The 22342-nt window shown below is 45.5% G+C and overlaps 2 protein-coding genes and 1 long non-coding RNA gene across 9 annotated transcripts in view; 1 reads left to right on the top strand and 2 right to left on the bottom strand.

The window, feature by feature from the left end:
* Positions 1-2195: 2195 nt before the first annotated feature.
* Positions 2196-10491, bottom strand: GOT1L1 (glutamic-oxaloacetic transaminase 1 like 1). 5 transcript variants are annotated; one of them, XM_082715435.1, is made up of 9 exons: positions 8962-10491; positions 7850-8031; positions 7431-7542; positions 7090-7199; positions 6778-6870; positions 6534-6684; positions 5697-5862; positions 5081-5223; positions 4040-4852 (listed from the first exon to the last, which is right to left on the bottom strand). In XM_082715435.1, exons 1-9 carry the CDS (start codon positions 9074-9076, stop codon positions 4704-4706), a joined length of 1221 nt encoding a protein of 406 aa, XP_082571561.1. In that variant the 5' UTR covers positions 9077-10491; the 3' UTR covers positions 4040-4703. The 5 variants fall into 5 exon arrangements, with proteins under 5 accessions (XP_082571558.1, XP_082571561.1, XP_082571559.1 ...); XM_082715433.1 differs by having other exon boundaries at positions 7090-7542; XM_082715434.1 differs by having other exon boundaries at positions 6534-6870.
* Positions 10492-10515: 24 nt separating this feature from the next.
* The window catches only part of ADRB3 (adrenoceptor beta 3), a 17313-nt gene continuing 5486 nt past the window's right edge, over positions 10516-22342 (bottom strand). Inside the window, exons 1-2 of one of the 3 annotated variants that reach the window (XR_014306706.1) lie at positions 14582-15963; positions 10516-10919 (exon numbers count right to left, since the gene is read on the bottom strand). The gene's annotated coding sequence lies outside the window, so the exon portion shown is untranslated. Of the gene's footprint in view, positions 10920-14581; positions 15964-16860; positions 16945-18937; positions 19716-22342 lie in introns of those variants that run through there. The other 2 variants (XR_014306704.1, XR_014306705.1) reach the window with 2 other exon arrangements.
* Positions 14846-22342, top strand: part of LOC309855283 — a 9466-nt gene continuing 1969 nt past the window's right edge. The window contains exon 1 of the long non-coding RNA XR_014306713.1: positions 14846-14934. This is a non-coding gene — a long non-coding RNA (uncharacterized lncRNA). The remainder of the gene's footprint in view (positions 14935-22342) is intronic.

The following is a 22342-nucleotide window of genomic DNA, read 5'->3' as shown; positions in this document are numbered from 1 at the left end:
TCACGATCTCAGGGTTATGAGATTGAGCCCCATGTTGGGCTCTATCCTGAGCATGGAGCCTGCTTGAGATTCACTCTTTCCCTCTCCCTCTGTCCTTCCCCTTACCATTCTCACATGCCCTCTCTGTTTCTCTCTCTTAAAAAAAGGGGGGGGGCACCTGGGTGGCTCAGTTGTTAAGATTCTGCCTTCCACTCTGGTCATGATCCTGGGGTCCTGGGATTGGCCCCAGCATCAGGCCCGCACACCCACCCCCTGCATCAGGCTCCCTCTCCCACTGCCCCTGCTTGTATTGTTGCTCTTACTCTCTCTCTCTCTCTCTCTCTCTTTCTCTCTCTGTCAAATAAATAAATAAATAAATAAGATGTGGATAGGGTAAATGTAGATACTTGAGGCTGAAGCATTAAATTTGAGATCAACCAATTAAATACTACTTATATGCTTGGTAGACTACTGCCTAAGAAAAGTTAGAAATTCTTACACACACACACATAGATACTTGATTACCATTTTAAACTAAATGGAAGAATAAACCATAAAACTTTTATAAAAGTTGGGGCACCTGGGTGGCTCAGTGAGTTAAGTCTCTGCCTTCAGCTCAGGCCATGATCCCGGGGTCCTGGGATCGAGCCCCGAATCAGGCTCTCTGCTCAGCAGAGAGCCTGCTTCCTCTTCTCTCTCTGCCTGCCTCTCTGCCTATTTGTGATCTCTATCAAATAAATAAATAAATTTTTTAAAACTTTCACAAAAGTTATCTATGAAGGAGAAGGGAGTAGCATGGAGGGTATAGTAAAAAACAAACAGACTTTTTTGAATATACCTTGTTGTGTAGATATGATTTTGGACCCATGTATTTTACATAATCAAAAAAGAAAAGTAAAAATTATTCTCTAAGAGCAACAGTGAAATAAAACAAATGAATTCAACTGTAGATTGAACTGGTGATATAACCACTCAGAGGAACTATTCTAAGTGTCTTTAAAACAAGTAATTTGGATGAATATCCCCAGTGGGATGTAGCCCAAGGACAAAACCTCTGCCAAAAAAATATTTTTAGCTGTTTTTAGTAATCATATCAGTACTGGTATTGAAATTATGTTTGAGAAGCTACTGTGTTAATAGTGTCAGTTAAAGCAAATAAGTAATCACATTGGTGTTGTCAAAAGCTGGGATTTGGGGCATGAGAGAAAGAAGATTGTAAGAAGATACAAAATTAATGGGGTCAGTAAAAACAATGAATTTCTGAATTGTGGTTGGAGTTATCGGTAAGCACTCGATGTATTTTATGTTACTGAAAGGCTTGGAAGTGATGACCAGTCAGTCCAGCAGCAACGAACACTTCAAGAGCCCAGATTGTGGTTTTATAAATACTTTTTTCTGCTAAAGTGATTACAGCTCCTTTGAGAAATGACTAATGCCAGAACTGGGGCAGAAGATGTTCAAAAATTTCCTGGAACATCTTGTCATGCCAGAAAGCAGAGAAGCTATCAGAGTACTAGGGTTGTATCAAAACATCTCAGAAACTAATTTGAATTGGCTCCTACAGGTCAAAGATGGGACATTTTAATATCAATAAGGGTAATGTTTGCAGTGGAATCAAACACATAAAATAGGCTTACGCCCATACATTCATAACACTTTTTAAAATACCTCACCAATCACCTTTAGAGAATGCTAGTACAGTAACTCATTGATTTAAACACTGGTAAACAGTGGGACAGAAGCATTAATTCTGCCTTTCCTATATAAAATGCAGCTCAGGTTCATCAAATCATAGTGAGAGGAAATTCCTATTTGTAAACATATTCTAGCTAAAAAATGAACAAATAATGTTAGACTGAGAATATCACCATTCTGCAATACTAATGAATTAATGGAGCTGGGCAATGATCATCAATAACTACTAACATCACAGAAAAACAACTAGTATCATGTGTTTATTGATGAAACATACCACCACCATCAATGATGTGACCTTACTAAGATAAGGAATAATAATAACCTGAATCTGATCAAGCCTCTCATCTTAAATTCTTATTTTCAAGAAATACAGGGAGACAGAGGAATGGTTAAATTATAGTAATGGGATGGAATCAGCAAAACTCAGTCTGTGGGAAACCCCACAGGACAAAAGACCCAGTTCTTCAATTTTAAAAAATCACAATATTAGGGGGGAAAAAAAACATGGAAGAAGAAACTATAAAGACAGAATTAAAAGACAAAATATTTGTTCCACATAGCTATATTTGTGTAATAAATCACTCCAAAATGTCATTTCTTAGCAATAACAACATTTCATTTGTTCTTAGATTGGTAATAAGGGAAGGGCTTAGCAGGACGGTTCATCTCTATCTCTGCTTCATTCAGTCAGCTGGGATGGCTTGAAGGTTGGAGGCTGGAATCAACACATGTCTAACTGTTGATACTGGCTGTCAGTGGGATCTCCACTAGGACCAGGGCCAAAATACCCACACCCGACTCTCAGTGAACCTGCTTGGATTGTCCACAGATCAGTAGCTTGGGTTCCAAAAGCAAGAGTTCTAGAGATTGAGAAAACCTGGATGAATAAATTCTATCTTCATCAATTGGTGAGGAAACACAGGGACTCAAGATAAATCCATCTGTAAGCTCGCTCCACTTGCTCCATGAACTTGCTTGCAATCCTCCTCGATTATGAGACCTGTAGACAGAGGCCCCGCCTCCTAGCCTAAGAATCACAATCTATGGGAAAGCCACTATTTACCTTCCAGGCAGGAATCCACTAGTCTTGCCAGATCCCAGGCTTTGGGATCTGAGCCCAACCCCATGAGGCTGATCACTTCTGCATGCCCTGTAAGAACAGTCTTCATGGAATACAAGAAAGCTTGCATTGTATTTGCCCAAATCCTTGTGCTAAACCCAGCACAGACAGAGCCCCATTCAGCACCAATGTGTGATATGAGTATAAAGTGTTGCCAATCAGGGATACCAAAACTCTGGGATCCAAAGTTTTATTGGGGGTCAATCATATAGGTATGCAGTGTCCATGTAACTGACCTTAACCACTCAGTCTCTGGCCCCCAGAGGTCAAACATGTCTCAAGATCTTTGGCATACAAAGCCTCTTTTATCAAGCAGGATACTCCAAGGGCTCAGAGTTCCTTTCCCAGGAACCAGTCAAGGGCTGGTCCCAAAGACTTTTCAGTTGTACAGAGTTTGAGCAAGACCTGCTGAGTTAACCATTTACTCATACTCATCTAACACATATTACACATCACTTCTTATTTTTTAAGATTTTGTTTATTTATTTATTTGAGAGAGAGATGGAATCAGAGAGAGAGAGCGAGCAAGCGAGCAAGCAGGAGTTCTGGAGGGAGGGAGAGGGAGAAGCAGACTCTCCATGAAGCAGGGAGCCCAACATGGGGCTCCCTACCAGGACTCTGAGATCATGACATGAGCCAAAGGCAGGTGCTTAAACCACTGAACCACCCAGGTGTCCCATGTTACCTTTTATTCTTAACTACATTTTTACCATGTAAGTTGAGTCTCCCCAGTTAGGGTGGAGGGCACCATAAGCACAACAACTGTCATACCTTTTAGTATCTTGGTGGCTTGATTATATATTAGCAGATGCCCAATAAATAATCAGATTCTACAATCATGCCAATGACCCTTGCTCAGGTTGCTCTCTGCCTGGGATACACTTCTAGCTCCCTTCTACCTATTATCACTACTCCTAGCCATCCATCAATACCCAAACCAGTTTGTTGTTCCTTGTGAGATCTTTCCCAACTGTTCTGGCCCACATTAAGGCTATTCTTCTCTAAATTCTTGACATATTTACTGTTCATATAATCTATATGGCTTTTTATTATATTCAACCTTGAAATGTTGCTTAACTTTCATAGGACTAAGGCTCATCTCTCAAACTATAAGCTTCTGGAGAAAAAGCACTGGATTGTACCTGGTTTTTTGCCTTCCCTTTGATACCCAGATGCTATGATCTAAATGTTTGTGTTCTCTCAAAAGTCATATGTTGAACCCTAGTCTCCAATGTGATAGTGTTTGGATGTGGTTAGATCATGGAGGCAGAGACCTCATGAATGGTATTAGTGCCCTTATGAAAGCAGCCCTAGGGAGACCCCCTGCTTCTTATACCATGTGATGTTCTAGTTAGAAGACGCTGTTTATCAGGGCACCTCGGTGGCTCAGTGGGTTAAGCCTCTGCCTTCGGCTCAAGTCATGATCCCAGGGTCCTGGGATCGAGATCCTAGGATCCTGGGATCAAGCCCTGCATCGGGCTCTCTGCTTGGCAGGAGGCCTGCTTCCTCCTCTCTCTCTGCCTGCCTCTCAGCCTACTTGTGGTCTCTGTCTGTCAAATAAATAAACAAAATCTTTAAAAAAAAAATAAGAAAATGCTGTTTATGAACCAGGAGGAGGGCCTTCACCAGACACTAAATGGTTGGTATTTTGGTATAGCAGCCCAAACAAACTAAGGCACCTGATCAGGACCTTAATATAGTGTTCAATAAATATGAGATGATCATTGAAGATAGACGTTCCCTTCTTCTCTGGGCCTTTTTAACCTCTCTTTGCTGAGGCCAGACCAATGCTTCATAAACAGGTGGGAAGAGAGAAATGAACTGCAACAATGAATAATCAGCACAGAATTTTTGCGAAGACTAAAGCTTTTTATTCCAACCAGGGCTCATCAATTTTCTGAAGACATTAGTCCAAGCCCTTGGTGGAGAGGACAGCCTCGTTAATGCTCTGAGTGATATAATCTATGTTGTGGGCATTGATACAGGTGAAGTTGATCCGACTGTTCTTGGGGAGGTAGATATGCTTTTTCTTGATCAGGTATTCCACCTGTTGGACTGATGATAATCCCAGGGTCTGAGATACTAACTCCCCTCTAACCCAGGGGGCATGACAGGGGATAGGAAGTGTCAGCATTTCTAGGGATCCAGAAGGGTCTTTAAAGCAACTCATCTTCCCTCCAATCAAACTCTGAAGCTAGGAACTGGTCACCCAGTCAGTGACGTTTAATGCTCAAACACTCCCAAGGTCAGAAAAGAGGGAGCTACCCTCTCCTAGACACTTACTATTGAGTCCAAGATAGCTATGGGACCCATTCTGGTCTGTGATGTGATCCCAGGAGCCAGGCGTTCCCAGGAGTCGGAGCTTCTCCTTCACCTTTTCCTTGATCAGCATGATGTTCTCTACAAGCCCTTTCAGACTCTGCTTCCTGACAAAGAAAAGACAGCAGGAAATTAAAGTATGAGGTTTCCCTGCTGTCAGCCTCCTCACTGCCATTGTACTCTTCTTGCCTTCCAAAGCCCCAAGCACAGTGCCTGAGGGCGTCCCAGTGGAGCCCGGGAGTTTCAGCCCATATTAATTTAAGCAAGCCAAGCAGGCTCATAGGCAGATTTTGCCAGAGTTGCAAGTCCTTGATTGAGGCTGCCTAATCTCCTCCAACCTGGAAGAGTTCAAATAATTCATTGGACTGTGTCTGAGAAGAACATCCCATGGCCCACTCCCCCAAGGTAAGGCAGCTTTGGGCACAGCCCCTGCTGCTGATACACAATGAGTCCTCAGCAAATGTTGGTAAATGAATGGAGTCAAAGAGGCAACTAAGCAGGAAGAATCTTGTGAATGGGCAAGTCTGTACATACGTCTAGAGGCTCTGCCATCCTTTTCCGCCCTATACTTTACCCTTACCATTCTTCCTGAAGAGCAGGGTTACAGAGGATGGAGGTGATAATGCGAGCACCAGTTGTAGGAGGGTTTAGCCACAGGGCCTGAGTGAGTTTCATCAGTTGGGAGAGGACGCAGAGCAGGAGCTCGTTGTTGAGTGCCACCACGACCAGGATCCCTACTCCTTCATCTGCAGCATTGGGACAGACAGCCCCTCAGTGTCCTCTGTTACCAGAGCCTTCTCTTGTGACTTTACATCCAACCTTGCAGAAGAGAGGGTTGGACCACTGCCCCCCCCCTTCCCAGCCAAGCCTGTATCCAGACCCCAGGAAGTGGCCAGAGGCTCTTCTTCCAGAAAAAGTAGATATAAGTAAGAGCCTCAAAGATGGAAAGCACTTGAAAGATCACTAAGCCCTCCCCCTCATCTTATAGGTGAGAAAACAGAAGCCCAAAGGGGCAAAATGATTTAACTGGAGTCAGTCTTGGGGCATGTAGGTGGCTCAGTCAGTTAAATGTCTGACTCTTGATTTCAGTTCAGGTCATCATCTCAGGGTCATGAGATCAAGCCCTTTGAGTTTCTCTTTCTCTCCCTCTCCCCATTCTCTAAACAAACAAAATAAATAAATAAAATGTAAAAAAAGAACTAGAATCAGTTTTAGTAGCCAGTTTTAGGAATTGAGCCGAGATGATACCACAAAGCCTGACTTGTAGCTCAATGCTCTTCCCTTCTGCCTCCATGGTACTCTCTCTGGAGTCCCTGGCTTTCTCCAGAGGATAGGAGTTACCAAGCACATCATTTGTGCCATGGCTAAGTGACCACTTCAGCATGAGGTCTTCCTTTCCTTTCTGCCCATTCCATACCATAGATGCCAAAATTCTTGGACAGAGACTGGCTGCAGAAGAACTCAAAGCCTTGAGACACAAAGTACTGTAAGAATCCAGTATCTTTTTCCAGGTCCCCGGTGGATAAACCTTGATTGGAAATGTCAAAAAATAGGAATATCCGCTTGTTCTGTAGGAGAAAGGAGAATGGGAAAAGGATGAGGTTGATGGAGGAGATGATAGACGGCATGAGGGAAGGAAGTTGGGCAGATGTTGGGCTCACCTTCAAGTTAGCCATCAACATTGCCCACTGACTTTGTGTCAAGTTGCAGTCACAAATGTTCCCAATCACAAAGATACAGTCATGTGGGGCCTGCTGCAGGTAGACACCGTCTCATCAGGCACTTCCTCTACCAAGTGGGAGTGGCATCAGGGCATGTGGAGGAGGAGTCGTCCTCCATGTTGGTTCTTACTAAAGGGCCAGGCAAAATCAAGCCTAGGAAAGGCCTTTCATGACAACGGGGTCAGCGGGGACAAAAGGCAAATAAAACTGTAATCAGGTCTGAGGAGAAGTTTCTGAGTGGGGCCTCTCTACCTCTGCCACATTGAGGAGCACGTTGGCATCCATGCACAGCTGCTTGGAGTCCCAGAAGGAGTATTCACGAACTGTAAAGCCCATGTCCTGGAAGACGAGTCCATAGGGTTCTGTGGGAACACAGCCCCCCTCCAGCTGGTACTGAGGAAATGGAGGCAGACGTGTCAGGGAATGGGTCTGAGGGTCACTGGCAGAAGGTGGGACGATAACAGGAAAAGGACAAGCACACTTGGCTTGTCCGCCATCTTGCTCATGACAGAGAGTGAAGATGGCAAATGGGGTGGGACTCGGGAACAGGAGGGAAGGATCTTCTGTCATCCCCATTTTGCATAATAACTCACCTTTTTTAGAAGAAATAATGTAAACTATCTGAGAATCTTTACGCCAGATTTTGAGGAACTGGGCCCCAAGTTGGAAGGCACCATTGTCACCAACAATGTGCACACCCCCTACCTGCCAGCAGAAAATAAACAGAAATAACTCTTTCAAAGAGTAATAATGATGAAGTCCTGCCTCAGACCCAGGTGATTCCTTTCTGGAAAGAGCTTGGACATCAGCAGAGTAATGCAAAGAATGGTGGCTTCAGGTTTGGATCCTGACTCCGTCCTCCACTGACATAGTCTCCGGACTCTGAGTCTCAGAGCCCCCTCTGTCAATGCCCGGGAGCCCTCCAAGACACCCCTTTCTGGTTAAGGACTGTGTAACCCCAGAGCTCCACTCCCTGTGTCTGGATAAGTAAGCAAAGGGCCCTTCTTCTCACCCTGTTCTCCACAATGACTTGGTTGTGCTTTCCAAAGAGGAGTTTCAAGGCCGCCTCAGTGAATGACCTCATGCCGTTCACCGGTAGGTACTCGTAGTTCAGAGATGGATCCTGGGCGATCTGCAGGCGCATCTTGGGCACCACAGAAGACACCCACGACTGGCCTTTGCTGGTCTGGCAGACTGTGAGGGAAGCCACAGGGGTGCTCTGGACGGCCGACCTCAGGGCCTCCGAGTCTGGGCTCTGCAGACAGCCCACAAACAACTCATCGGTCCTGGCTTTATTGGGGCTTTGGAAAGTTGTCTAGGAAAAGACAACTTTCTTTTTTTTTCCTTCCCCTTTATAAAAACAATGTGCTGGAAGTGAATGTCTAATTTTTGTCTTTTTAAAGTAGACAGCTAAAGCCATGCCTTTTTTTTTTAAAGTCTGTGCCATTTTATTTTTATTTTTTTTTTAAGATTTTATTTATTTATTTGACAGACAGAGATCACAAGCAGGCAGAGAGGCAGGCAGAGAGAGAGGAGGAAGCAGGCTCCCTGCTGAGCAGAGAGCCCGATGCGGGGCTCGATCCCAGGACCCTGGGACCATGACCTGAGCCGAAGGCAGAGGCTTTAACCCACTGAGCCACCCAGGCGCCCAGTCTGTGCCATTTTAAAGGGCAAATATGACATACCACATGGGAGTTCTAGACCCATGAGACTAAACAAAGGTAACCCCAACTTTCACAGTGGCAAGGGCTGGCTGAATTTCAGAAGAGTCATTTTGGGGTACCCTTCTTAGTTCAGGAACAGAAAAGGGGAGGGGTGGGGAGAAGGAAGAGGCTAAAGAAAATATAGTGCCCATGCAGACCCCGAAGCATGGAGCTGGAGGAGAAGACGTAGCTCTTACCAAACCCCTGGAAGCCCCCAGCTAAGGGCAAAGGGCACAGAATGACCCAGAGCATTTTTTGTACTTTTCCCACAGGGCAATTCTGTTAACAAGAACAGAGCTCTCCACTTGCAGAGGCGCGACCATCTCCAGGTTCCTCTGCAGCAGGGGCAGACTGTCCTCCTAGAGGCAATCAGGATATGAGTACTAAGTCTTATAACACTCCCAAACCACAAGGTATCTACCTCTAAAGGCCAGGAAAATCTTGTTAGGACAACTGTCTTGCTTGTAGGTCTTTAACAAGCTGCCTTCTAGCTTCTGGGCTAGGGGCACGTCCATGAACACCGAAAGGGTAGTCATCACTGAAACACAAGTACAGCCAAGCCTAGGCTGTTCTGGGCTCCTGCTCCAAAGCCTTCCTCCGAGGCTGGCCCAGCCAGACCTGCCTCTTTTCAGGACCCTGGCAGATCCAATGCGGAAGCTCTGGACAACTGGTCACCAGAGCAACAGAACGCTACAATTCCCAGTCTCCATGGTGGCGGTCCCCAAAGGCTATGGGAATATTCCACGGCAGTTGAGGACCATTCCCTGAGAGAGCGCACAGAGATGGGAGAGGAGAGGGGAGGACCTGGAATTCCCAAGCACCTCTCTCTAACTCACTGCCTTCTCTGGCCCCCCTGTTGCCCAGACCAAAGTAGCAAGGCAGCCCTTGGAAGACAGGGCAAGGCAGGCTGCCCGGAAGCCAGGTGCAGAAGTGAAAACCTCAGACCCAGCAATAATCCAAGTTGAGCAATACATTTAAAAAGCTTCTACTCTTGTTTTGCTAAGGATCCCGGATTTTAAAAGGAATAGAAAGAAAGCACTGTTTCCTTCCATAGTTATTTTAAATAAAGACTCTATGTTTAGAAACAGGATAATCTTCAATTCTGTAGCCCATTCTTATTTTCTCTCAGATCTAGAGCCAAGACTTCTACATTGGTTAACCATTTCATGGGTGGCCCAGCAGCAAGCGTAGATGGCAGAAACCAAGGGCGCGAAGAGCCGGCCTCTGTAGGATCAGTCTTACGATTTGCTTTCTTCTTTTATTTCTTAAAAATAACTTTGTAAGTGATTGTTGTAGACACTGTTGGTGTCTCACACAGATATCCTTTACCTGCCCTGCTGGCAGATAAGGCTCCTCTTCCAAATCCAGTTCTCTGGAGAGTAGCCCTCCGCTGACAGGGAGTTGCTCACCCAAAAACCACCTGCAGTTTACGCCCTCACCAACGGGGGGCAGCCAATGACTCTCTAACCCAGGCATGCAAAAGGCCAGGCCTCTTGTCTTGGGGTATCTCTTGGCTCAATTTGCACTCCACCGCCCACCCCCTAAATCAGCTCAAGGCTAGACTTGACTTGGAACCACATCTTTGAAAAGCCCGTTTCCCCTTCACAATGCTACTTCTTATATTCTCCTCCTACAGTGTGCTCCCTCTGCAAATCATGAACCCCAAATTCCTATCTCAGGCTGTTCCTCCAGGGAACCTGCCTTGTGACAAATGATTATGAAAATCATCCCTATTATTGTAGAAAATTTTAAAACCTCAAGAAACTATAATGAAGAGGTGCCTGGGTGGCTCAGTTGGTTGTCTGCCTTTGTCTCAGATTATGATCCCAGGGTCCTGGGATTGAGCCCAGCATCCGGCTCCCTGCTCCGTGGGGAGCCTGCTTCTCCCTCTCCCTCTGCCTGCTCCCCCCTGCTTGTATTCTCTCTCTCTGTCAAATAAATAAATAAAATATTTTTTAAAAAGAAACAACTATAATGAAGAACATCAATTTGCTACAAACAATCTACAACCACACTTAACATTTTGGTGTTACCCTCTTCCAGTTTCTCTTCTGTGATGTTTATATTTTAAGACAATTGAAATCAAAATGTACATGTCATTGTCATCACACATTTTTCACTTCACATTTCAGTTGTGAGAATTCTAACATGTGTGCCAAACAGAACTGTTTCCATTACAAGTAATAAAAAACCCAACCCAAACTAGCCTGAGCAAGAGAGATCACTTATTTGCTCTGTAACTGGGCAGCCCACCATATATCCGACTTCGATCACAGTTCAGTCCAGAGTGTCAGTGTGTCGCCAGGGCTCCGGCTTCATTCCCTGTGATTTCCTTGACTCTGCTCTTCTAGATGCTTCAGTTTGGTTCTCCAGCTGACTCTGGGCACAGGAGCAAAAGTGAATGTAGCAATATGATACACATTTGAAAGAAGTTTACAGAGCAGTCCTATTTGTAAAGAAACAATGCCAATTACTAAAGGCATGTTTGAATTAATAATGGGACATCCATAGGGGTGCCTGGGTGGCTCAGTGGGTTAAGACTCTGCCTTTGGCCCAGGTCATGGTCTCAGGGTCCTGAGATCGAGCCCCACATCAGGCTCTCTGCTCAGTGAGCTTCCAAAGCCTCTCTCTCTCCGTCTACCTCTCTGTCTACTTGTGATCTCTCTCTGTGTGTCAAATAAATAAATAAAATCTTTAAAAAAAAATAATGGAACATCCATATAATAGAATTCTATGCAGCTGTTAAAAGTAGCCCTCTGACATGGGGGGATGGAGAGGAGAAAGGAGTTGAGGGAAATTGGAGGGGGAGATGAACCATGAGAGACTATGGACTCTGAAAAACAATCTGAGGGTTTTGAAGGGGTGGGGGATGGGAAGTTGGGTGAGCCTGGTGGTGGGTATTATGGAGGGCATGTATTGCATGGGGCGCTGGGTGTGATGCATAAACAATGAATTCTGGTACACCGAAAAGAAATTTTAAAAATTAAAAAAATGTTTTTAAAAAGTAGCCCTCTGTGTACCTTTGTGGAAAAATCTCCAAGATACTACCTTAAGTAAAAACCAGGGAGGTACAGAATAGAGAGCAAAGTGGAGGAACATTTGGGGAGAGGGTGTGGGGAGAATAAAAAATACATTTGCATGTATATGCATGGAAAATCTCTGGAAGGATACATACCAGGAGCAGGTAACTGTGACTGCCTCTGGAGAGTAGAAATGGGTGGTTGATGGATAAGGACAGGGAGAAAGACTAACCTGCTTTTCATTGTACGCCATTTTGTACTTGGGAAATGTTAAACCAAACACATAAATCTCCCATTCAAATACTGTGTTTATGTTTTTTAAAATGGCCTCAGCCTTTCCAGACATTATATCCTTACAATCCAGAGGAAGGGAGAGCACCTCTTCTCTTAGGTCCCTGGACGAACAAGGACGTTTCCTTCTCTGAAGCCCTCAGTCTCCTTTTTCCCTTCTCTTGGCTGCAGTGAGTCACTGGCCCATCTCTGACCTGATCGTGGGGGAGGATGGGATACTCTAGTGGGTTTAAACCAACCGCCTAGAGCTGAGGCTGTGGTGGATCCCTCCCAGACCACACAAGAGAGAGGGGACAGAAGGTTTCTTTAAAAGAAATCTCTAGTGTTCTTAAAAACGGGAATGGGCGGGGAAGAGATGCTAGGAAAGCGGTCAGCAAGGGTTCACTGCATCATCCATTCTGAAGTCTTAAAAAACCACCTGTTTTAATGCCTATTTTTATATGTGTTGTCCTTGTACTTCTAAATCCGTTAAACTTCCAGGGTCCCCGTTGCTGTCTCAGCAGCCATGGGATGCAGGGAAGGTGCTCTTTGGATGACCCCAAGGCTATGGAGTGTGACCGCAGGAGGGCGGTCACCCTGGAGGAGTTGGCTGGCTCGTGCCAGAGGCTCTGTCTGGGAGCTGATAACTGAAGTGGAGTGTTTATGGCCCCATGTTCGCTTCTCTCAGCAGCCCAGGTACAGACATGGCTCAATGAATTAGAATAACCTGCCTTTTCCTACACAGTATGTACCACTAGCTGATCTTAATCTTCCCCAATTGTTCTTGACCATTCTCAGGGTGCTCTGTGTGACTTTGGGGAACGTTCTTTCACATTCACCCCGTGCAGTCAACCCCTCGCCCACATCTATTTCATAGGACATCACTTGGGTCCAGCATTTCCCTATTGCCACAGGGACCAGTGACCACTCTGACAACTACAGGACACCAGTGTGAATGCCGAGGACCCATTCTCCTAAAGCTTTCAAAGCCATAAACTCTCACCTACCAGAGCAGTCAGTCCATGTCTGTAACCCTGAGAGTCCCTGGAATAGTTCCTTCAGCTCTTATCTACCTTCCCTCTTGGCCACAGCACTCAGACATAAGACCCGCCAACCCTGCCCCCCGACTGTCAACTAGAGCCTCATAGTAGAGCAGACAGAAGAGCTAGGCAGATCTGGCTTTCCATCTCAGCTTTCCCCCTTAACACTTACATACCCTTAGGTAAGTGGTTTAAACTCTCTCCACCTCAGTGTATGCATTTTATTTAAGATTTATTTATTTATTTTGAGAGAGAGCGAGTGTGTGCATGAGCCTGACATGGGCCTCAACCTCATAACCTTGAGATCACAACCTGAGCCCAAACCAAGAGTCCAATGTTTAACTGACTGTGCCACCTAGGAGCCCCTATGCATTTTTAAATGGGGATCAACAAATAATATAGAATTGTGTGCGGTTTATTATGGAAAAGAGCATGCCCCTCAGGCTACCAAGAGACAGAAACCACCATATCAATATCCAAGGAAGTTTTGAGTCTAGAGTTTATAACAGAGTATTTGGGAAGTTCAAACTAACATTTGAACAGACTAGTTTTTAAAGGGCTCCCCCCTCCCACAGGAAATTGCAAGACCCCAATCTTCAGGTTCTAGTAACCATGGTCACAGAAGTTGCCTGCTAAAGTGGAGTAATCCTCATGGGGAAATTTTCCCATAGACCCCTCAGGCTCAGTCAAGGAGGACAAAGGGTAAAGAAAAATCATAAAGAGCTGGGAGAGAGGGGTGTCCTTATAACTGATCCAAAGAGTTCATTCCATTGCTAGGAACGCGGATCAAACAAATGGTTGCTCCTTCTGTCCCTGTCCACATAAACGTGGTATGTGCTCTGGACCAGTGATCACTGTATGTTGCTCCCCTTCCCTGCTTCTCTAGATGGCCTTCATAGCCTTTTCCCTTCCAGCACTGAACACTGAATATATTAGGGAATAGTTAAATTCCGCTTCAGTCCATAAGCTGCAGTATTATGAGTAGCCGCTTTCAAATGAAGATAATTCACCTCACCCAGAGATCCTAACTCAGAGCCGGATGTTGGATGTGAGTTTGGGTTGTTCCTTTTGGGAGGAGAGAGCAAGTTTTTACTTGCATGCAGAAACACTGCATTCTGTTAGTTTTGACCATTCTTAAAATTACATGTTTGGAGAAAAATATGGGCTGATGAGCTTCCAAAAGGTGGAAGATAGTGATTTTTCTCCAAGTCCACCCAGAAACCCCTTTCCTACTCTTTCTGGTAGCAGGCCCCAACCCTCTCCGCAGCTTTGGTCCTCGAATCCTGAGTGACAGCGCTTCCTGGGAGAGGAGGCACGTGGCTCAAGCCTGGGCTCTTGGAGTCCTGCTGGAGCTGGCAGAGAAGAGCTGTCCATTACTCTCTAGTCAGAGAGCTGTATGCAAAGGATCCTAAAGCTCTCAGAAGCTACTGGGCCCGCCACGGAGGAAACCCCCAAAATGACGTCAACTGCCTGTGAAGAGAAATCGGAAAAGAAGAATGTCCGTTCGTTGGCTCAAGTCTCTGATTCCGGTCAGTATCCGTTAAGGTACTTGGTGGCAAGCCACAGAAACGGGCTCTAGCTGGTTCGTGTATAAGAGGAATTTATAGAAAAGATCCATGGTAGCTCGCGTCAGCGATAGGGAGGCTGGAGATTTGGGAGCAGGACCCACCGCTGCCATCAGACCACGAGAGGAAGCAGGTGGGGATCCTACCGCTGAACATCAGAGGACGCAGTGACTGACCCCACCTTCACAGTCCTCTGCTTGGCCACCCGAAGGCCGGCTGCCACTGCAGGTCCCAGACATGGGTCTTCGCTGCCACAGCTACTGCGGTGGATCCGGACCCTCCACGGTCCTTCCATCGCAACTCGCATCTCCGAAGGCCCAGGGACCAGGAAGTCCGCGTCTGATTGGCTGATCCCACTCACGTGATCCCGCGCCCCGCCCCCAAAGCTCTAGCTAAGGGGTGGGAGGAGAGCGGGTCAGGTCATGACCCCCTCAGTTAGGGCAGGTGGGCGCTGCCTTCCAACGAGAGTCTGAAAAGGAAGACTTTCTTCTGGAAAGAGGTACACAGGCTGGGCATCCAAAAAAGATAAATTTTCACAATTTTATCACCCCTTTCCCTCTCTTCTCCAACAGCCCCATACTTCCTCCCACACTACTGAGGGTACTTGTTTCACAGAGACAGGAAAAGCTGTCAGAAGAGGGTTTCATGGGCGCCCATCACAGCTGCCCATCTACTGAACTAAGTACCCACCTACTCTCTTGTCTCTTAGTGGGGTGCTTGAGCCCCCCTCTTCTGGGCCCCATCTCAGTCCACCCTCTGCCTTTGTTGCCTGGGTCCTGGCTACACTGTCCTGCACTTGTCCTTCCTCTCCTCCATCGCCAATCACCCCTCTTCCCTAGAACATTCTCTCGGGCGTACAAACAGGCAGCGGAACCCCCATCTTAAAAACAAACACCGCTCTGGTGACCTCCCCTCCCCTCTCCAGCTGTGACCCCATGAGTCAGTCAGGGTTCAACCAGAGAAGCAGAACTGCTGTGAGCGATGTGGGTATTGTGGGAATTAGACCTCACACAATTGCAAGAGGACCCAGGGAAAGGAAGGTCCCGGGAAGGGAGTTGGAGATTGAAAGAAAAATCCTTTGTCAGGCTGTCTGAAACTCCCCTGGTGGACAAATCAGAGCCTCCAGGGAAATCTGAGAAGCCAGACACATCATTTGCAGAATTGGGACTCAGAAGGGGTGATGCGTGGAGGGGTCTATGGGAAAATAGGGCTTCTGCACAGCTCCACATCTGAGGGTATGCAGCCAAGTCCCCAGTGGTGTGGCATCCCACAGTCGGCAGAGCCCGCACTCTGGAAGCAGAGCACCTGCTCGGGGCCTGGCACGGAGGAGAGTCTGAAGACAAGCAGCCTCCCCTAACACGTGTGCTTTCTGTTCTCACTCTGTAGTCCCTGCGGTATTAAGTGGGGGCCATTTCTCTTCTGCCTCTCACATCTTTGGCAGGTTTCTCCTCTTTTGGTCAACTCTAACCCAGAATCTAACAAGAATTCTGGGAAATAGGTACCCAGATTAATTAAGATGACAAGGAGATCATCCACCCACCATATTTCTCTGATCCTCTTCAGAACAGCAGCTATGGAGAGACTGTTTTATATTTTCTATCTCCACTTCTTCATTTCCCAAGTTCTCTTGCGCCCACTCCATCACCTCCACGCCATCAAAGCAGCTCTCATCGAGGTCCAACGTGACAATGGTGCATTCTTGGTCCTCCTATTTGAAATGTCAGCAGCATATGACACAACAGGCCTCTTACTCCTTGAAACACTTTCTTCCCACAGCATCCAGGATGCTACTTACTGTGGCTTCTGCTTTCATCCCTCTGCTGCTGCTCCTCAGTTGCCTTTTCTGGTCCCTTCTATTTCTGACCTCTAAATGTTAGAATGCTCCAGGGCTTGATCCTCAGTATTCTTTTTTTTTTTTTTTTTAATGCCTGAAGTTGTTTTATTTTTTCCAACTCTATTGAGATCTAACTGACATATAGCCAACATTGTGTAAATTTAAGGTTGTGTATTCAGAATGTATTAAATTGATTTAATACATTCTGAATTTTTCTCTTCTCTGTCTATGGTCACCATGCAGGTGAGCTCATTTCACTCCCATGAGCTTAAATATCCATCTGTCAACTTTATATTTCCAGATCCAACTTTCCTTCTAACCTACAGATTTGGAAATCCACATGCCTATTGATGTTCCAACAAATAATTAATAGACTTTTCAAATTTATTGTGTCCAAAAACTAACTCATAGTTTCATATCTCACTTCCCTTGTCCTACCCCCCATTTTGGTCAATGGCAAGTCCATTCTGCCAGGTGGTCAGGCCAAAAATTGTGGTCTCATCCCTGACATCTTTCTTTTTCTCTTATACCCTACCTTCAACTCCTTGGAAAACTGTATCCTTTTTATCTTGTGATATCTCTAGAGACTCTTCTCACTATTACTGCTGAGATGGATGGATGAGTGGATGAAAACAGTGTACAATCTGTGTTTAGATGGAGGACAGAGGCTACAGTCTGTGTGAAGACACAAAGATAAAGAAGAAAATGAGTTCATTAGTAAATCTAAGTGTGGTTGGAATAATAGTGTATGGAGGAGGAGAGTGGTGAGAAATCAGGTAAGGAAGGTAGGCACTATCCATTTAATGCCACACTCTGTATAGAGGGCTCCAAATCTCACCCCAAATGCTTTAGAAAGCCATTGAATGATTTTAAGAAATGGAATAAATAACATTGTCAGATTTATATTTTAGAAGAATCTCTCTGGGGTCTTATGGAGGATGAATTGGAGGGTAGCCAGAACTCGGCAGGCCAAGTGGAAACTACTTTAGTTCATTTGGTTAAGAAGGGATGAGGGCCTGAGCTATGGCAGTGGCTAATGGGTAGACTTGCCACATGTCCCCCCTAAAAATACCAGGCACTAGACCAAGCATTAAGGGAGATGCTGGCAAGCAAGGGCAATCCTGAAAAATATCCACTTAATTGAAACAACATCTTACGCATCAGTAATAAGTTCCACTTATTTTTGTGCAACTTTTCTATCTCTTGCTTTTTAAAGAATTTTTCAATACAACAACTTGCAAAAAATGTTAAAGGACAGCAAAGGCAAAATTTAAATGGGTTTTTCATTTCATGAGGTCAGCAGTCCAATGGCAGACCAACCAGGTTGATACCAGCTAGCCAGCAACACTACCAAGGAGATGAGCATGAGAGTGGATTAGGAGTAAGAACTAGTTTGTTCTTAGGACTAGTTCTTCCCGGGGCATCTGGGTGGCTCAGTCAGTTAAGCATCTGACTCTTGATCTCGGCTCAAGTCATGATCTCAGGGTCCTAGGATCGAGCCTTGTATCCTATCCATCTGTCCGTCCATCAGTCTGTCCATTGGGCTCCACACTCAGTGGGGATTCTGCTTGAGATTCTCTCTCTCCCTCACCCTCTGCCCCTCCCCTGCTCAAGCACACTCTCTCGCTCCTGCTCTTAAATAAATCTTTAAAAAAAAAAAAAAAACTAGTTCCTCCCTCAAAAATGAGAGGAAGCCATCACTCAGCTAGGTTCAGGATCTTGAGGTTGCTGGAGCAGTAAAATTCACCATCAGCTCTATATGTTTCTTCTTCCCCAAGAATGGTAGGAATTTCTCCATTGGAAAAGCAGCTGCCTAAGTGTCTTCCCTTAGTTCCCCCGTCTCCTTCCCTGTGGTTCTGGGAGAATGTTCCAACATCAATTAGGTTCAGACTTGGGCCCGGGGGAGGCTTGGGAGGAAGGGTTCACTCATGTGATCCAGTGACTGGTGAGAAACCAGAGACACTGTGGGTGGCACGGAGCTGCTGCAAAGCTCTCCTGTTCCCACTTCTCTCTTCCCTGGGAAGGAGTGACCCATCCCTTCTCCCTTCTGGGAATACCAACAGTGGAAGCAACATTTCTTGGTTCTTGCTGAAGAGATTTTGGAAACGATGTTTGCTGTGTTTTTGTGGTAAAAAAGGGTGGTTCCTCACTAGCAACTCAGAAATAAATCGCTTTTGAACTTTTAGCTCCTCGTTTTCTTAAAAAGGTATGTGTGGGCCAAGGAATCGGAGAATGACTGGTTGTTACCTCAGGCCTTCATCAAACACAAAATCTATAAGACCCTGTTCCTCAGATACCCAAGCAAGAGTCTCCGGAAGACCTTTGGAAGAATAGTAAACCATATGGTCATGGGATCTTTCCCGAGCTTGTGGTTCCACTGGATTTTGGTTTCTGATGGGAAACATTTAAAAACACCACCAGAGAAGGGCACCTGGCTGGCTCAGTCAGTGGAGTGTGCAGCTGTTGATCTCAGAGTCATGAGTTTGAGCTCCTTGTTGCAGGTAGAGACTGCTTAAGTAAATAAAAAACAAAACAAAACACCACCAGAGAAGGACTATTAGAAAGAACAGCCTTGGGCAGAATTGTGCAGTGAATCTGCATTTGTTTTCTATTGTTGTGTAATAAATTGCTACAAACTTAACAGCTTAGCACAACATATATTTATTACCTCACAGTTTCCATGTCTCAAGAGTCTGTGTATGGGGGAGCTGGATCTTCTGTTCAGGGTCTCACCAGGCTATAGTGAAGATGTCAGCCAGGGCCACAGTCTCCTCTGATGCTCAGTGTCCTCTTCCAATTCACGTGATTGTTGGCAGGATCCACTTCCTTGCACTTGTGGAAATCAGGTGGCTAGCTTCCTCGAGGACAGCCAGAGTATCTTTCTGATGTCTTCCATCTCTGACCTCTGACCTTCTTTTAAAGGGCTTGCCTGATTAGGTCAGGCCCACCCAGGATAATCTGCTTTTTAATTAACCTAAATAAATTGATTAAGGACCTTAATTACATCTTTAAAGTCCTTTCACCTCTGCCATGTAATACTACCTAATCACAGGAGTGATATCCCATCACCTTTGCCATATTATTATTTCTTAGAAGCAAATTATAGGTCCCACCCACATTTAAGCAGAGGGAATTAGACAAGGACGGGGGTCCTTGGGAGTTCTCAGAATTCTGCCTCCCACAAAGTCTAAGAGATTCTGGAGAGAACAGCCCTTTCTGAGGGGTGACTAGAGTGGATGTTAATCTTCAAGACCAGAACTCTCAGTTAAAGGATTTACAAGTGTCTCTCACTATATTGGGTCAAATGGTAGTCCCCAAATATATGTTAACCTGGAATCTCAGAATGTGGTCTTATTTGGATTAAGGTTCTTTGCAGATACAATTAAGGGTCTTGAGATGATGTTATCCTGGATTAGGATAGGCTCCAAATCCAATGACGTGTGTCCCTATAAGAGACAGAAAAGAGACACGCATGGACACAGGAAGAAAGTGAGGACAGAGGTAGAGATTGGAGTGAGATATGTCTCCAAGCCAAGGAATGCTAAAAATTTCCAGAGCCACGAGAAGCTAGGAAAGGGGCATGGGACAGACTCCTCCTCAGAGCCTCCGGAAGGAGCCTGTTCTGTTGATACCTCGCTTTCAGACTTCTGGCTTCCAAAATCATGAGAGAATAAATTCCTGTTGTTTTAAGCCACAAAGATAGTGGCAACTTGTTGCAGCAGCCTTGGAAAATAAATACACTCATTGATAATTGTTCCCGTGCGAATCAACATCAAAGAGACAGACTTGGTAGTGTCGAGTGCCACATGAATTCTAACTCTATAGAGATACCAATTTCCAGAGATCAGGGATGCCCTAAGAAGTACTAAAGCAAGGCAGCTTTGTCACCTACTTCTGTCATTCATCACAGAAGGTCAGCAGATCCCCATTCATTTATACCCTTTTATTATCCCTTCATTGATGAGTTTGTTTGATTTGGCTGCTGTTTAAAAAAAAAAAAGACTAAAATAACTCTCACTTAAATAAGATAGGAGTTTATTTTTCTTTCATGTAAGAGTCTTAAACAGAAGCAATCCATGGTGGACATGGTGACTCCACACTGTTGAACACCTAGGCGCCTCCTCCTATCTGGTTCTTCTGCCACCTGTAAAACATAGTTGCCGTCTCATGACCTAAGGTGGCTGCTTCAGTTCCTACCATCACACCTGCATTCCAGCCAGTGCAAAGGGGAAGATTGGATGTGGAAGATATGCCCTTTCCCTTTAATGGCAAACCTGGAAGCTCTATACCTCAATCAGCTAGAACTTAATCACATAGTCACACCTATGTCTGCCAGAAAGCTGCAATGTCTTAGCAAGACCATGTGCCCAGCTAAAATTAGGGGTTCTATCACTAAAGGAAGGAGGGAAGAATGGAGAGCAACTTCTGTCCATTGGAGACAACAAACACAGTTCTGACTTGCTCAGTGGCTTCTCAAATCTGGGGCCCAGGGAGAAGGGAAGAAAGATCCAGAAGTGGAAATCCATGAATAGATAGCAGCCCTACTGCACTTCTGAGTACAGGATGAAGCAGAACCTTGAAAATGTGGGTTTAAAACAGCAGGAATGGGGCACCTGAGTGGCTCAGTGGGTTAAGTCATGATCTCAGGGTCTTGGGATGGAGGCCCCCATAAGCTAGGACCGCATCGGACTCTCTGCTCAGCGGGTAGCCTGTTTCCCCCTCTCTCTCTGCCAGCTTCTCTGCCTACTTGTGCTCTCTCTCTGTGTGTGTCAAATAAACAAACAAAATCTTTAAAAAAAAACTTTAAAAAAATAATAAAACAGCAGGAATAAGATGAACACAGAAAAGCTAGGAGGATAGTATTCCTCCTTCCCCATGATACCTTCTGTTGTAGGTTGAACCGCGTCCCCCTTAAAGATACATTGAAGTCCTAACCCTCAGAACCTGTGAACATGACCTTATTTGGAAATAGGGTCTTTGCTGATATAATCAAGTTAAAATGAGCTCATACTGATTAAGTCGGGCCCTAATCCAATGACTGGTGTCCTTATAAGAAGAGGGAAAATGCAGACACAGACACACAGGGGGGGTGATGGCCGTGTGAAGATGGAGACAAAAGTTATAATGATGCAGCTACAAGAGAAGCAATGCCAAGAATTGCCTGCAACCATGAGAAGCTACAAGAGCCAACGAAGGAGTCCTCCTCTAGAACCTTCAGAGAGTGTGTGATCCTGCGAACACCTTGATTTTTTTTACTTCCAGCCTCTAGAACTATGAGAAAAGGAGTTTGTTACACCAACCCTAGCAAACTAAGGGGTCATCTTCTTTTCTGGTTCATTAGGGCCCCATTCTAATAATCTTTCCTATAATGTGCCACAAAGCCCTGACATCCGGAAGTGTCTTGTGTCCGAAACTTCCGTCCATACTTAAGATTTAGCTCATCACAAATGCTGTGTGGGAAAGGAAGGGTAAGCCAAACCAGGACTAACATGTCAGGCAGAGGCCAGACCAGAGTCCGAATGTGAAAAAAGAGCCGTGTGTGTGCATGCGCAGTGACGTGGATAGGAAACCAGGGGCATCTGTCTGAGGCAGGGATGAACCTGCAGAAGAAAGACCAGGCAGGATATACCCACCCAGGCCAAAGACAAGTCCAAGATCTAGGCTGTCAGTGGGAGCAGGACTACCCATAGATTAAAACCAGGAGGCTTGAGAAGAATCCTTGCTCCCTACTCTGATGACACTGTTTATACCAGAGGAACCCTATCCATTTCCACACTCTATATGCGGTCTCGCATCTGGTCTTCAAAACCCGTCTGGGTGAGCTGAGCAGAACAATAACAGAACCTCTATTTGATTCACAGGCAAACAAAATGTCAGAGAGGCCAAGTAACCTGCTCAGTGTCACATAACTGATTATCAGTGTGTGTGTTTGGGGTGGGGTGGGGGGATGAACTTTAGAGCCCGGTAGACTGAATTAGAAGCTATGTGATTTCTGTGAGGCTCTACTATTTAGTATCACTTCAGCATAACATTTGCAGACCCCCTCTTACAGTATCGGCATGCGGACTGGTGC

This window comes from Mustela nivalis (genome assembly GCF_964662115.1).
Source record: "Mustela nivalis genome assembly, chromosome: 20".
NCBI lineage: Eukaryota > Metazoa > Chordata > Mammalia > Carnivora > Mustelidae > Mustela > Mustela nivalis.
The sequence above is the reverse complement of the archived record's forward strand: the minus strand, read 5'-3'. Positions and strand labels throughout refer to the sequence as shown.

Bases quoted from the DNA above. Each gene is read 5' to 3' on its own strand.
- GOT1L1 (XM_082715431.1), bottom strand. From the start codon at position 9,076: ATGACTACCCTTTCGGTGTTCATGGACGTGCCCCTAGCCCAGAAGCTA. The intron at 7,543-7,849 runs GTGAGAAGAAGG...TTCTGCTGGCAG, and splicing joins AAGTCATTGTGGAGAACAGG to GTAGGGGGTGTGCACATTGT. The intron at 4,853-5,080 runs GTAAGTGTCTAG...GATTATCATCAG, and splicing joins TAGCTATCTTGGACTCAATA to TCCAACAGGTGGAATACCTG.